We start from the raw sequence: 17,233 nt of genomic DNA, 5'->3' as shown, positions 1-17,233 counted from the left end.
ACACTGCAAGACATCACAGGAAACAAGAATCCCATGGGTGGCATTCCAACCTTATTTTGCGGTGATTTCCGTCAAATCCTCCCAGTGGTTAAAAATGGCACAAGGGCTAACATTGTCAATGCAAGTTTGAAACAATCCTATCTCTGGAGGCACGTTATAGTGAAGAGACTGACTACTAATATGAGAGCCTATATCTCTGATAACACAGCTGCAGCAGACTTCTCAAAATTGCTTCTCCAAATCGGTAATGGTCAGTTTCCTATCACTTCTTCACCTGACACAATTAAGATTCCAACTGCGCTTGGTAAATGTGTCGGTAATCAGAAGCAACTGAAAGACAAAGTGTACCCAGACCTGCAAAACAATGGAAAATCACCGGATTGGCTTGCTGAGAGGGCTATTATTTCGCCATTAAACAGCAATGTGAATCATTTGAACAATTCAATAATGGATGAATTTCCAGGAGACACAAAGCAATACAAGTCAGTTGATTCAGCTACTAATGAATATGAAGCTGTTCACTACCCTGTGGAGTTTTTAAACTCTTTGGAGATATCTGGAATGCCTCCACACATTTTAAATCTCAAAATTGGATCGCCAATCATGATTCTTCGATCCTTGGAACCGCCAAAAATAACAAACGGAACCAGATGTGTTATCACCAGATTGCACACCAATGTACTTGAGGCCACCATTTCCTGTGGTCCCTACAAAGGCGAAACCGTTCTACTGCCAAGGATCCCCTTAGTTCCATCGGACTCAGTACTTCCATTTAAATTCCGGTGACTCCAATTTCCTGTGAAGGTGTGTTTTGCAATGAGCATAAACAAAAGTCAAGGTCATACATTTAACACCATTGGCGTAGACTTGACATCAGACTGCTTCAGTCACGGTATGTTCTACGTCTCCATCAGCCGGACAGGAAGTTCAGAAAAACTCTACATTCTGGCTCCAAATCAAAGCAGCAGAAATGTAGTTTACCCTGAGGCTCTTTAGTGAAAAGTTCGAGAAATGGATATGAGGAAAAACTGACATGATCTGATTGTGGTAAGTTTTTAGTATTGAATGTGCAAGATAAAATTTAAGCAAGAGTTGAAAATGACTTCAATGAAAAATTTACTATGTAACATCAAGTAACCTTCCTTTTTGATGAAAATGTTTTGTGAAGTTCCTGATTGAATTTCAGTCACTACAAGAGGTAGTTAAAATGTTAATCACCTTATGCAATCGTTGCTCTTACAACATCAACTTACTGGAAAGGTGCCCACAGATTTTGGTACCCGAGTGCGCAACAAAGCTCCGTGCGAAGCACGGGTATCTTTGCTAGTATATATATATATTTATTGCAATTAGGAAAGGAAGAGTTTTATGATTCATGATTAAAAGTAAATTTGTATATATACAAATATATATATATATATATATATATATATATATCTTCTCTCCAAAAAGGTGCGAATGAAGGGGAAGCAGGAGAGGAAAGAAAAAAAAATGGGGAGCCAGCTGATCGGTTTCGACCCTCGCTTCTCAAAGCTGTATCGAGGGAATTATTTTAAAATAAAGAATGAAAGCGATTAAAATAGCGTTTTATTAAATTTACAGGGGGAAAAAAGTGGGAAAACGATTAAAATAAAACGGCGTTATGGACGAATACCTTAGAGATTAATCACGTTCAACCCCATGAAGAGCGCTCATTATCTGGACCCATAAAGCCATTGGTGTACTTCCGATATGTTGATGACACATTCTGTTTATTTAATAACCAAACGGAAGCTAACACCTTTTTCTCATTACTTAATGGAATGCATCCCGCGTTAAAGTACACCTATGAGGGAGAGAGCAATTCAACTATAGCCTTCCTTGATGTATTGGCAACAAAAACGCCATCTAGTTACCAAACATCTATATACCGTAAACCAACGTTTACAGGTTTGTACACTCGTTGGGATTCATTTTGCCCCAGAAAACGTAAGATAAATCTTATTTGGACCCTAACACATCGTGCCCTTATGATTTGTTCCAAATCAAAATTAGATGAGGAATTGAAAAGAATTACGGATACTTTATCCAAAAATGGGTACCCCCTTGATGTGAATAGGTCAACTATTCAAAAGAAATTGGCCGAATTCTCTCGAATGAAAGAGAATATAGTAGCCAAATGTCCAATTTATCTTCGTCTGCCTTGGTTAGGTAGAGTAAGTGAGAAATTTGCCAAACAAATAAGTTCAGCAGTTCATGGGTGTTATTTTGCTGCCAATGTGCGTGTTGTTTTCTCTACGAGAACTTTATTTCCATCTTCTCGAAAAGACGTTTTACCCCCCACCATAAAAGTAATGTTATTTACAATTTTAAATGTGGTTGCGGTGCCAACTACTTGGGTCGAACGACATTAACATTAGATGGAAGAATTCAACAACATGTACCCAGTAAAATTAGGAATGGAACCCACCGGGCAACTGATGTCGTTACTAACACATACGGGTCTTCAATTACTGATCATTTGCTTAAAAACCCGTCTTGTGCAGCAAACTTTAGCACGGACTCTTTTACCATTATTAGTCGTGCTCATTCATTATACCATCTTAAGATCTTGGAGACCATTCACGTTCGACTCAGGAAACCTTCTCCTGGGGTTGAACGTGATTAATCTCTAGGGTATTCGTCCATAACGCCGTTTTATTTTAATCGTTTTCCCACTTTTTTCCCCCCTGTAAATTTAATAAAACGCTATTTTAATCGCTTTCATTCTTTATTTTAAAATAATTCCCTCGATACAGCTTTGAGAAGCGAGGGTTGAAACCGGTCAGCTGGCTCCCCATTTTTTTTTTCCTCTCCTGCTTCCCCTTCATTCCCACCTTTTTGGAGAGAAGATATATATATATATTTGTATATATACAAATTCACTTTTAATCATGAATCATAAAAGTCTTCCTTTCCTAATTGCATTATTTAAATTTTGTATCTCTAAAAACATCACGAAATATATATATATATATATATATATATATGTATGTATGTATGTATATATATATTTATATTTCCGTGTTTTGATTTTTCATATAAAATGGTACCAGATTTAGATCATTGTAATAATGTTTTGAAATTATTGAAATAGTTTTTTTACGCGTTTCAGGTGTTGCGAATAGCGACCTCTTCAGAAATTATTCAAAGTGTAAAATATTTCAAATATATTTAAAATGTGTTCAGAATGTATAAAAGCATTTTCACAGTCCATTTTGGTTACATGTTTCCCGAGCGGTAAAAAAGTCTGTGAATATTCTAAATGTCTTCACGGGTATCTTCCACTCCTAACCTTGTTATTGACGTCAGACCATGGTCATTTCTGTCTTTGGCTGTTCTCTCTCTTTTCTCATTTTACTACCTTTTATTTATTTATTTTTTATTTTATTTTTTATTACTTGGGTAGAAGTGAGGGCCGCGTTGGTAGTTGGTCAAGTAAGTGCGTAGGGGAGTGTGCGTGTGTGTGCGCGCGTGGGTGTGTGTGTTTGCGTGTGTATGTGTGTTTTTCCTTGTATTGGTTTGTAGAATGTATATGTCTAATAGTTTTATAACATTATCAATTTATTTGCTTTCCTAAAAACGCAAATGCGATACAAGTTCGTGTTTAATGTGTGTGAGGTGGGGGGCAACGTCTCTGAAACAGAATCACAATAGAAAGAAACTAAAATCTAAAAATCCAAAAAAATCAAAATCACAACTAAATGAAAACATCTCTACGGATTATTCCTGTTTCAGAGAAGCTAGTCGCCCCCGCGCCTCACACACATTACAAACGAACGCGTGCAACACATTTACTTTCTTAGGAAAGCAAATAAATGTATAATGTCCTAAAACTATTAGACATGTGCATTCTACAAACCAATAAAAGGAAACACAAGCATACACATATACACACACACACACAGACACTCCCCCTACGCACCCACATGACCAACTACCAACGCGGACCTCACTTCAACCCAAGTAATAACAAAATAAAAAAAATAAATAAATAAAAGGTAGTAAAATGAGAAAAGAGAGAGAACAGCAAAAGACAGCAATGGCCATGGTCTGACTTCAATAACAAGGTTAGGAATGGAAGATACCCGTGAAGACATTTAGAATTATTTACAGACATTTCCACCGCTCGGGAAACATGTAACCAAAATGGATTGCGAGAATGTTTTTATACATTCTGAACACATTTTAAATATATTTGAAATATTTTACACTTTGAATAATTTCTGAAGAGGACGCTACACAGAACGTCTGAAACGCGTAAAAAACTATTTCAATGATTTCAAAACATTATTACAATGATCTAAATCTGGTACCATTTTATATAAAAAACCAAAGCACGGAATAATAAAACAATGTTAAAAAATACATAGCATTTTTTGGTAACCTTGCTTATTTAAATATACATTTTTTCTCTCGTGGGAATCTATCAACCAATATTATATATATATATATATATATATATATATATATATATATATATATATAAATATATATATATATACCTATGTATGTATGCATGTATATATATATATATATATTTATATATATAATATACCTATGTATGTGTGTATGTATGTGTATATATATATTTATATATATAATATACCTATGTGTGTGTATGTGTATATATATATTTATATATATAATATACCTATGTATGTGTGTATGTATGTATATATATTTATATATATATATAATATACCTATGTATTATGTGTATATATATATATTCATATATATATATATATGTATAATATACCTGTGCATGTATGTATGTATATATATATATATGTGTGTGTGTGTGTGTGTGTGCGTGGGGGGTCGTCTCCACTTTTTCAAACTCTATTTTCTCCAAGACTAAAAGACGCAGAGCGCCGCTTGGAGCCTTAAACGATTAAATTCTTTGCGCTCCGTTCTTGTATGGGTCTTAAACCGGTGTAAATAGTGTTTATGTTGTCAAGAATAGGTCAAATTTAAAAAAAATAAATCGTTATACAATTCATCTTAGTTTACTATTAACTTTTAAATCGGTGGTAAGTTAACCAGCTTAGAATGCTGCAATTTCGGTATCGATTCCAGCTGGTGACCCCTATTTTTTTTTTATAACTTTTGAAATCACGACTATAAAAATGTTTACAAAATCTGGAAAATTTTAAATGTCGTATTTAAGCGTGTTTTACGCTTGGGAAAAGCCGGGATAACCGGAGGCCCCCACCAATATTATGGAAATTATATAAAAACTTAAACGACGGTTTAAAAATAAACCGACAAGATCATTGTTTTAGAAGAGCTTGGTTCGTCTAGTATAGAAGCTTGAACTGTTTAAATTGTTTGAGGTTGTAAAGGCAAACTACTGGTTCTATCATAAGAATACATTTTATTCTGAATTAAATGTAAAAACTTATAGGGCTGGTAGACAATAGAAACTGTATAATTATTGTTTTACGGGGAATATATATTGATCACAGAACTTCGAAGCCATGTGCACTAGAGAGAATAGAGTGAAGATATTGTTAGTGGATAAGAGTTAGAAAGTCGCCAGCGTCATCATGTTAAAGAGCTTAAAATAGCAAAGAGTTGAGCGCCCCGAAAACCAGTCGCGCGCACAATGTTCTCCGCATGTTAAAATGTTTGATTCTTAAAAGCACCTGTTTCGTAATGTAGAAAACAATACGCACTGGTGCATTATTAAATTATATTACCGATAACGTAAGCGCAAATTGTGGATGTCGAATTAAACTGTTTGTTTTTTCATATGACAATTCAAGAATAACCTCCCGGAATTCTGTGTACTCGATCCGAGTGACAGTGATGATGATTTATCAAATTTTAACGCCTGTTAATTGTTAATCATAAACATATATTTGCTGATGACATCATGTTCCATGATTGATACGAGTGAAATACGAATGTACTCATATCCAAAGCAATGACGGACTCCCTACAAACGTCATTCAATCGATAGTGGAATGGGACCGTAAATGGTTAGTAACATGTATTGCTACATCGACAAAACGGTTTTCTCTAAAGAGTTACAATCACCTTAACCACAGATTACTATGACAAATACTCCAGCTCATCTTTAATACTCACAGGCAACATGAATTGGAATAAATAGACTAGGAACTTTGCCAGGGCTGCTACACCGTGCTAAAAATTACTCACACCAGAGAGTATCTTATATCTTTACAAATCAACAGTTCGCCCATGCAATGAGTATTGTTGCCACATCTGGGGTGATGCATCTACCAGTAGTTTTTCACTCTTAGACAAGACCAAACAAAGAGATTCAAGCTATGTACGTGTTTCATCAACGCAATGTTTCATTCTCCTTCCTCTGTTACAAGTTCTTTATAGTAGTTTTCTCTGATGAAGCCAAAGCACTGTTTTATCCGACAAGCAGCAATATCTAACTCGTTCACTTTTGAAGTCACTAGATGCAAGGTTTCTATTCTAATACTTTCTTACATCGGACTCCAAGACTTTAGAATTCTCTGAAGGTTTCGTGCTTCCTAGACAGTACTTATCTGCAGCAGTATAAATGTAATGTGAACAGACATCAAACTACCAAACAATACCATGTATTACATGATACTTAGAAGTGGCACTTAGGTTCCAAGTTATTAATATTCTTTGTTTTGGGTTATAAAAGAATAAAACAAAAATTGCACGCATATGCTCAACGCACAGAGCCGCCATTTTTTATGGTTGGAGATTTCAAACATCACTTGGTTTTCAAAGTTTATTATTAAATTTTCATTTCCATACAATATGCTGATTTTTATTACATTTATTTAATATTTATATCAGTTTCTTCAGGTGATGTTATTTTTATTTTATTTTATTAATTTTTTTTGCTGCAGACTAATATATTTTCATGCTCAATAAAAATATTGTTTTTGTGTGTGTGTGTGTTATTCAAGTTCGGTAATGTTCTGCTCAAATATGCACGTATTTGCAACAATGTCTATTGATTATTCAAATATGCTATGAAAAATATATTCTGTTGAACTTAATTGCATTTTAGCGCTCTTTTGTGTTCATGAGATAAATCAATATTGCTTCACAGACGAATGTGTTTACATTTGTAGACATACATTCAAAAAGCATAAAGAAAACACGTAAAAATGAATTGAATTTCATATAATATTATAAAATAGAATATAAGATAAAACTAATCAACATTAAACGATATGAGCTTTATTGAATTTGTATCATAAATTGTGTTTATATGCTAAGATTACTGTTGTATAAAACAATACATTTCGCTGACTCGTCAATTAACACTTTGCTAAATTAGGTTTAGAGACGTAATTTTGTTTGTTTTCGTCTAATCATAAAAAAGCTAGAACGACAGGCTGAAAATTCTTGTACATAAAATATGAAAATTCTTGCAGGTAAAATATGACAAAAAAATCTATATTCCAAATTCCAAGATGTTGTTAAATCTAACGTTTATATTCTTCGCATGATACAATGTTCGATTCTTGAAAGCACCTGTTTCGTAGTGTAGAAACACTATGCACTGGTGCATTATTAAAATATTAGCAATGAGCTCTTCATTTCGGATGTTTTTTTAAGATTAACCTGAACTTTTTTTATGTATAAAAATATAAAGGTAGTATTGTTGTATCAGACGCCTTACCTTCTTGTCTCAGTTTGATTGAAGATATCATATACGCCAGGGATAAAAAAAAATCTATTTAACTTCATATTTCATCTGGTTGACTTGTTATTTAATAATCGTGTTAATAACTAGAATAATTCGTTTAAGGTACCATTAGATTTACTTCCTGGAACAGAACAGATTTGCAGGCACTCTCTTTCCTCTTACGAAAATTAAAACAAAGAAAATTGCTATTACATTTTATGTCTTTAATTCGTATAAAACTATTGGTAATTAGTACGTGATATAGTTTTGATTTTACAAAATATCAAAAATTCAAATTAAGAACAGCTTTTCAGAATATACAGCGTAACCTGAATCTAAGAGACCCGAATACAAGAAAAACGGGTGTAAGAGAGATTTTCTATTGTCCTAAATTAGAGCCCGTAATTATTTGCAGTGTAACCCGGATATAAGAAAATGTATAACTTAGATGTAAGAGAGTATATAGACCAGGGGTCTCAAACTTGCGGCCCGCGGGCCAATTGCGGCCTGCGGGTCGATAGTTTGTGGCCCCCGCCTTATTTTGAAAGTTTAATGTTAGTGCGGCCCGCGAGTTTGATATGAATGGCACTTTACAGTGTTTTGTGCAGAGCTCAACGAACCTACCAATCACGGTGGAGTATATGGCTCTCGAGGGTGGGACGTCGACCGGACTTGACGCAAGCAGAAAGTTACAGCAGCGTTGCCATGGAGCATGTTCTTTCGTGCCTGGCTGTCTGCATGAATGGCTGACTGCCTCGTTTAGGCACACGCGGACATTCGTCCCAGATCGCGGCGTTCGCAACACTTCCAAAAAAAGTTTTGTTTTTGTTTTGTCCAGCAGGACAACATAATCCCAGTCTAAGGTTGCAGCATAATGTCATTAATAGTGATGGGACGATTCCTAATTTTTTTTCCGATTCCGATAACGATTCCAGGAAAATATTGATTAACGATTCCGATTAACGATTAACAATTCCCAAGTACGATTCCGACTCATACCTTAGCTATATGTCTAATTAAGATTTAAATTTATTTTATATAAATTAAAAATATTGAATGGTGCGAAAATAAAATGTGATCAAATAAACCACGTGTTTTGTTGTACCGACCGTCACTAATAGACCAAGTGTAATTGATGTATGTAAATTCCAATTAAACTGAAACAAGAATAATTGAACTTTATTTCAATATAAAATGGTAATTTATTCTTGTTCATAATCGTATTAGTATAAAAGATGGCTATTGCCAATATTTAATTCGTTTTTTAGAATATATTTTAAATTTCTAAAAAACAAAAAGAATGAAAAATAAGAATCCATTTCTGGTTATGTTAAAACTAAATTTATTTTGTTTTTGAGTTTTGTTTTGATTTTGTTTTTAGTTTCAAAAGTTTTAACTTCCCCAATCTGAAATAAAACAAGGAAGGGATGGGCTCAGTGGTGGCAATAGGGGTTTATCCCTTTGAAGTTAGTTGTCTACCGACTGTCCGTCCAGTTTTTGCCTATCATAAAGTAATTGATGTCGCTAAGATTAAAATTAGGGTGTATACGCTTTAATTTTTTTTTATATGTTGAAATAGATAAATATAACCTTTCTTTCTCAAGTTCATTTTTAGAAAAATGACAAATGCTTTGCGGACTTTTTGCACCCCCTTTCTTCAAATTTATACACTATATATACATTTGATAGACATATAGACAATTTCAACATACAAATATAATTCTTTTCAAGTTGAACTTCCTCTCTCGTGCTATTTACTACTAACTCTCTCCCTCCCCTCTCTCTCTCTCTCTCTCTCTCTCTTTCTCTGACCCCGATCCGACTTAAAGAACTTACAACCTCAAGGAACCAACAACCAATTTTAACCAAGCTTGAAGAAAGGAAAAGAAAAACATTTTGGAGGTTTCCTGGAAAATTACAAGTAACTGTCAAATTTACGTCGCAAATGCTTTCAAAGAGAACCGTAGACGTGAGTAAAATAAACCACATTTTTTTCCACCTTTCTTCAGTTAAAAAAAAAATACTTGAATATCTTACATACACACGCAAAAAACGTTTTTTGTGCGTCGGTTAAACACTTGATTGAAACTTCAGTGCGACAGCGACATCAAGTGGGATCATATATATTACAGACCGAAACATGTCTTTTTCAAAGCCTGCAGTGAAGAGAAAGGTTGGTGATGAATACAGACAATCTCAGGAAAAGTGGGAAATGCAATATTTCTTTATTAAGCACAGGGATACTCCGACTTGTCTTATTTGCACTGAGAAGTTGCGGTGCACAAGGAATATAATTTGAAACGTCATTACACAACTGGACATGCTGAGGAGTATGCAAAATACCAGGGATATGAGAGAGCCAACCGGGTTGCCAATCTTAAAGCATGTCTACTGAGGCAACAAGATTTCTTCAAGAAAGCTACCAAAGAGAATAATGCAGCAATCGAAGCAAGCTACGTGGTTAGTGAGATGATTGCTAAGGCGGGAAAGCCATTCACAGAAGGTGAATTTGTCAAAAAGTGCATACTACAGGCGGCAAGTATTGTCTGTCCAGAAAAGAAAGGTCAGTTTAGCAACATAAGCCTTTCTACCAACACTGTGGCAGAGCGCATTTCTGACCTGTCAAGTGATATTTATGATCAACTATGTGAGAAAGCCAAATGTTTTAGTGCATACTCAGTCGCTCTTGATGAGACCACAGACATCACCGATACTGCCCAGCTCGCAATCTATGTCCGTGGTGTGGATGACAATTTTGAAGTGATGGAGGAGTTGCTCACAGTACTTCCAATGCACGGAGATATTTCACCAGCTGTGTGATGCCATTGAGAATGCCGGTTTGCCATGGAAGAGGTTTGTTGGAATTATTACAGATGGAGCCCCATCAATGACAGAGAGGAAAAATGGACTGGTGGCACTTGTAAAAAAAAAACTGGAAGAGGAGGGTGTGGAGGAGGCCATTTCTCTGCACTGCATTATCCATCAGCAGGCCTTTTGCAGCAAATGCCTCAAGTTTGACAATGTGATGTCTGTGGTTGTGAAATACATCAACCAAATCAGATCCAAGGGCTTAAAGCACCGAAGGTTCCGTGCTTTTTTAGAGGAAATGGAGTCAGAATATGGGGATGTGCTTTACTTCACCGAGGTACGTTGGCTCAGCAGGGGAAAAGTATTGAGGAGATGTTTCGAGCTGGGGGAAGAAGTGAAAGCCTTCATGGAGAAAAATTTGGTGGCTGTTCCTGTGCTAAGTGATCCCAAATGGCTCATGAACTTGGCTTTTCTTGTTGATATCACACATGAGCTTAATGCACTGAACAAGAAGTTACAAGGCCAGGAGAAACTTATCAGTGCTGCATATTACAACATTAGAGCATTCTCCACAAAGCTTATGTTATGGAAAGCCCAGCTCTCTCAGAAAAACCTGTGCCATTTCCCAACATGCAAGGCACTTATAGATTCAGGCACACCATTCAGTGGCCAGAAGTATGGTGATGCCATTTTGAAGCTTCAGGAGGAATTTGATCATAGATTTGCAGACTTCAAGATGCACAAAGCCACATTTCAAATGTTTGCGGACCCCTTCTCCTTTGATGTGCAAGATGCCCCACCTGTTCTTCAAATGGAGCTCATTGACCTGAAGCGCTTCCAGGTCTCTAGCATCAAGATGTAGGCAAGAGAAGCCACGTTCAGAAGATAAGTACATGTTCTTAAATGTTCCACTCATGTTCAGGACAATTCATGTTCAGAAGAAAGTTAAAGAACTGTTAATACAGACGTTTCAATCCTAATTTTTATTTTATTTATTTATTCATTACTGATTGATTGAATGATTGATTGATTGATTTTATTCATGTATTATTTATTTTCTTATTCATTTGTTTAATGATTTTTTCATCTTATTTTGTGTTAAAATATAAAAATAAAGACGAAGAGAAGATTATAATTTTTTTTAGTTTTTTCTTGTGGAAAACCTGATTCGGCCCAGCCTCACCCAGCCTCAGCCTCCAGCGGCCCTCAGCTAAATTAAGTTTTAGACCCCTGATATAGACCTAACAAGAAGTCTCTTATATCAGGGTAACACTGTAGCGTAAATTCAGTGAAGCTTGCTTACTTGGGGACTACTAAGTGTAAATAAAATGTTCACATTTACATTTTATGCGTTTTCGACGAAATTTTGTTGGATTTTTTTTTTTTGTTTTTTTTTTTGTTTCTTCCAAATAAGTTTGTACTTATATTCATCCTCAACCATGTTTAATAAATCGCAATTTGGTGAATATGTAATTATTTATGTCTAATAAGTATTGTTCATAATTCACAACAATCGAAATTATCTGAATTTTCATGCTGGTTTTACTAGGCCATTGTAACTTCTTTTAATAAACTAAAATGAACAAAATATACCCCATATTACGAGCCATTACGTCTAACTGTGTTCCAGCATTGATAATGATCGCTTCATAATATTATAAGGCAACTCTGTACATATATATATATTTTAAAATAATATATATGCAGCTCCCCATTTGGGAGTACCAAATTAGTTAAAAGAGAAATTATTCCCAACTCGCATTTAGGTAAAAATGCACTTTCGTAAATAATTGAATTCATTAAAAGCGTATCGCAAAAACAAAAACAAGCAACATCTAAGTAAATCGCGATACATCCAAACAGTCGTGCGAGATGGATGAACGCTAAGGGATTAAGGATCATTACTGTGGGGCCCCGATTTCGAATCTCGCTAGATTCAGCCATTCTGATGAGTCGTAGATGACGAAACACGTGTCAGTGGATAATTATATTTTAAACATAATTTATGTGCCGCTCCCTATGTGGAGGTACAAAATTTGCTAAAGGGAAAATTATTCCCAACCCGCATTTAGGTAAAAAGCCACTTTCGTAAATAATTGAATTCATTCACAACTTATCGCAAAAACAAAAACAAACAACATCTCCCTCTCTCTCTCTCTCTCTCTTTCTCTCTCTCTCTCTCTCTCTTTATATATATATATATATGTATATATATATATTACACAGTGATCACCACTTATCAAGGCCCGGAAGCCACTCAGGGATAAGGGTTATTGCAAGTACATTACGTTAGTGTGGAGATTTGATGAAGTGGTTACTTAAGGGGGCGGTTCATTAGTAATTTGTTAACGTTGGACTTGAAGACATCTAAGTTGTAGTCCGGAGGGAAGCAGGCAGACGGAACAGAGTTCCACAGGCGTGCAGTTCTAAGAAAGAAGCTTTGTTCATGGAATCCGCGTTTTGATTAAGGCACAGATACAGAGTGGGAGAAATTTTTCACAGTGGATTCAGCTAGACGGGTGTTTTTCGCGAAAGATTGGCGAGGGGGGGGGCAGAGATTGGAGTTCAGACGAGCACCTGCCATAGAAATAACGATAAAACAAGGATAGGCTCGCAACGTCTCTTCTGTAGGAGAGAGGTTACAGGGTAGAGAAAAGGGCATCCCCCACTAAGCCACGAAGTCTATTTTGTACTTTGTCAAGGCAGGATAGGCTGTTTTTAGTAGCTCCTGCTCAGATATGGCAACAGTATTCCATCCTTGGAGATACTTGTCTTTTATATAGATAGAGAATTGCATCAGTAGTGAGATATTTTCTGGAGCGGTAGAAGGATCCCACCATCTTTCCAGCGACCTTGGCAACAGACTTGATGTACGAGTTCCATTTCAGATCAGGAGTAAAGGTCAAGCCCAGAAGATTGCCAAAACACGGGGCCTAACCCAGACGAGAGCCGTCCATTTGAAATGATGCCAGATGAGGATCAGAGCGTTGATGATGTAATGATAGGAGATTGGTTTTGGATGCATGAAAGGTAACCAGCCACGTCTTCCCCCACTGAACCACGCGCTCGAGACTAGAGGAGAGAGAATCAGAGAGAACTTTGATATTTACAGCCTTTGATGTGTTGCCATAGATGATCGTGTCATCAGAATAGATGACAACGAATGATTTAAGTATGTGTTTAGAGAGGTCATTGATGTAGATCAGGAAGAGAGTTGGCCCAGGATTGACCACTGAGGGACTCCAGCATTTATATTGCAGGCCTCCGATTTTTGTCCATCTACCACTACTCTCATGAGCCTATCGGGGAGAAATGATTTAATGATTGAGAAAACATTTCCAGTTATACCGTAGCTGGAAATCTTGTGAAGTAGACCCTCATGCCATATGTTGTCGAAGGCCTTTGATATGTCAAGAGCAATTGCCCTTGAAAGGAAGCCTTTGTCAAGAGATTCACTAATCCTGTGGGATATAACCGTCAGCACATCTGCGGTAGATCCTGCAGAGCGGAAACCATATTGTGTGTCACTAAGAAGGTTATTCCTGCTGAGGTGGTTGACTATTTCTCTATTTAATACTGATTCCAGTAACTTACTCATAACACACAGGAGACCTATTGGTCTGTACTGAGAAAGAGATGACTTATCACCTGAATTCTTAAATACAGGGCAAACTGATGATGATATATATATATATATATATATATATATATATATATATATATATAATAGCAAATCTTATTAGAAATTAATTCAAATGCTTAAAAACTGTCTTAAAAATGTACATAAATTTTAATTACCAGATAAGGAGCACAGATTAAATGAAAAAAACATTATTTCGCTGAGTTTCAAAAAATGCAATTATTCTTATCAGAGGAAAGGGGTTTGCAAAATATACAATTAATTTTGGAGATTAATGCATTAAAAGAAACTGCAAATATGAATTGAATCATATTTGAATAAAAAGTTTGTTTTTCTGTGAAAGTTTATACAGTTTTATAATGATGAAACAAAAACAAGGAAATAAATTGAAGTATAAAAGGATATGGAAGAATCCATTGAATATAAAGGGAAAATATGACAAAGAATATACGAGAGGCGTGCAATAAGCAATGCTCCTGGCCCACTTTCATTTGTCTGATCAAGCTGAAATTATGCATGTGCAAGGATTTATATCTCTACATTTTATGTGGCAAATTATAGCTCTGAAGACATTGTGGTTTCTGCTTTACAGGTGTTTGAACTGAGCCTGGTGTGAAATTGAGCCTATTGAATGTCGATCAGTGATCCGGTTTTTGTATTTGAAAGGACGCACAGGAGACTTTTGATGAAATGAAAGAAACTGGTGATGATAATAACCCATCATATGACCTTGTAAAACACTGGCATCGTGAATTCAAACATGATCAGAAGTCTGCGGAAACAGCTCCAAGACCTGGTCGCCCCCCTTCTGCCATTGATGAGGCACCTGTCCGTTAAGTTGAGGCTGCCATTTTGGAAGATCGGCGCATTACTATTCGCCTAATAGCCCAAGATGGCAAGATTAGTGCAGGGTCTATCAAAACTATCATTCCTGACTATTTTCATATGCATAAGGTGTCTGCCAGATTGATTCCCAGGTTGCGCACACCATTCTAGAAGCGAGAACGCGTCGAGTGCTCGAGGATAAATTTGGAGATATACCAAGAAGATGTCAAAGTTTTTCAAAAGACTGATTACACAGGATGAAACCTGGATCCATCACTATGATCTAGAGACAAAAGCCAAGTCAATGCAATGGAATTACTTGGACTCACCACCTCCAAAGAAGGCAAGGGTGCAGCCCTCCGCTGGAAAGGTCATGCTCACAGTCTTTTGGGACCAGGACCGAGTAGTGATGACAGATTTCATGGCAGGAGCCTATTATGCTTCACTTTTGAGAAAATTACTGGAAGCTATCAAAATCAACAGGCGGGGCAAGATCAGCAAAGATACCCTCCTCCTGCAGGACAACGCTCCAGTCCACAACTCGCATATCGCCAGATCAGAGCTACGGACGTGGCGTTATGAAATCCTTCCCCATCCTCCTTACTTACTTGACCTTGCACCCTCTGACTGTCTCTTCTTCCCAGCCATTAAGTTGTTTTTGAAAAGAAAGGGTTTCCCAAATGATGGACCTTTGATTTCTGAAGTCACGTCATGGTTGGAGGACCAACCTGGGGTGTTCTACAAAAACGGTCTGCAGAGCTGCGTCAAGCGATGGGAGAGATGCTTAACTCTTGGTGGTTCCTATGTAGGGAAAGACTTATAACTGTGTCAAGTTTCGTTGTTCTACTGTTATGGGAAGTGGGTCAGGGGCATTACTTATTGCACGCCCCTCCTATATTCCAAATTCCAAGATATTGTTCATGCTAACGTTTATGTTCTCCGCATGTTAAAATGATCAATTGTTGACAGCAACTGTATCGTAGCAGAACCATATTACAATTATTATGTCAATTGTTTAACTGTCTGTCGGATACATCAGACGAATAAGAACGCATTAACGTTAAAATTAAGGAAGAGGAATTTGAACATGAATACATACATCTAAAAAATCTGAACAGTAGTTACAATCGCGTATTATGATATTTACGCCATCGTTGATTTTTATGGAAGAGTCAATCACGCTTTTACAACGTATCAACATAATGTGTTCATATTGTTTTAGTCAACACTAAACATATCTTATATAGTACTGAGCTATGAAGTTATGTTTGCTGCAAGGCTAAAAATTAAAGCATGAACCAATAGCTATTACGTCACGCATGTATACTCATAACGCCGTCGTTCAACCTTCACCTGCCATTTTCTTTTAAATTTTCACACTTTTGCACCGATTTTACCCGGTTAAAACCTAAATATAAAGTTTCGCATGGGTTCGAATGCACTATTTATACAGTGTCATGTCTGTAGACTAAAAACTGACAGAGAAGTTTGGTAGGCAAAATTTTTAAACACACACACATATATATATATATATATATATATATATATACACACGCATACATTAATACAGTGCTGTCTGCTACTGTCCAAATTAAGCAAACACGCAATAAATAAATAAATAAATAAATAAATGTGGTGTAAATGAAGAAAAAAGAAACAAGAACGACCGACCGCGTTTTTGTGTGGCTTACCTCGTGTTTATAATGAAGAAGAAAGAAACAAAAATGGCTGCCCTGTTTCTTTATATGCCTACAGGGTGACCACGAGGTATGCAAATGAGATGTTCCTGATTGGAGATAAAAGAGGAGTGATTTGGGGAAGGAAGGCATTCTGAAGTTAGATTACGAGCAGAGAAGTTGTATTTGTAAAAGAGAAAAGTCGGATTCGGGGAGAGAAAAGCTAACGTTGCAGAAGTTCGTTTTGGAGTGGAGAGAAGACGCGTCAAGTGGTGACCAGAAAGTGAAAGTTCGGACAGCAGTGTCACGCAAACGACAATAAATAAATACAACTATGCTTTTAGCAAAATGCATTTGTTACCATTATTTTTCAAACAATGAATGCTTCTTGTTTTTGTTTAGATTTTGTTTGTTTTGTTTTTTGTTTGGTTTTTGTTTTTTTTGTTGTTTTTTTTTTGTTTTTTTGTTAATTGTTTCTAATTATTCATTTTGTCTGCAATGAGATTACGAAAAAACCCGCCACCTCGGCACCAGCTGAAAAAAATCGCAATCCATCACCGCGGGGCCACACGTCTATCTCACCCGAAACATTTTTCTTTCTCTCTCCCCCACA

The 17,233-nt window shown here is 36.2% G+C and overlaps 1 protein-coding gene and 1 pseudogene across 1 annotated transcript; both read left to right on the top strand.

The window, feature by feature from the left end:
- The first annotated feature begins 10,140 nt into the window (after positions 1–10,140).
- Positions 10,141–10,491, top strand: LOC145292805 (general transcription factor II-I repeat domain-containing protein 2-like). The gene has a single exon (XM_080138844.1). The coding sequence runs from the start codon at positions 10,141–10,143 to the stop codon at positions 10,489–10,491; it is 351 nt and encodes a 116-aa protein (XP_079994970.1).
- A 67-nt stretch (positions 10,492–10,558) lies between these two features.
- Positions 10,559–11,341, top strand: LOC145292804 (general transcription factor II-I repeat domain-containing protein 2A pseudogene; annotated as a pseudogene).
- Positions 11,342–17,233: the final 5,892 nt, after the last annotated feature.

The sequence above is a fragment of the Euprymna scolopes genome, chromosome 14 (genome assembly GCF_053919585.1).
Source record: "Euprymna scolopes isolate OS-2025 chromosome 14, ASM5391958v1, whole genome shotgun sequence".
Lineage (NCBI taxonomy): Eukaryota > Metazoa > Mollusca > Cephalopoda > Sepiida > Sepiolidae > Euprymna > Euprymna scolopes.
This window is presented reverse-complemented; position numbering and strand designations above follow the sequence as displayed.

What these genes read in the sequence shown, in the direction of transcription:
- LOC145292805 (XM_080138844.1), top strand. Translation starts at nt 10,141, where the DNA reads ATGATTGCTAAGGCGGGAAAGCCATTCACAGAAGGTGAATTTGTCAAA.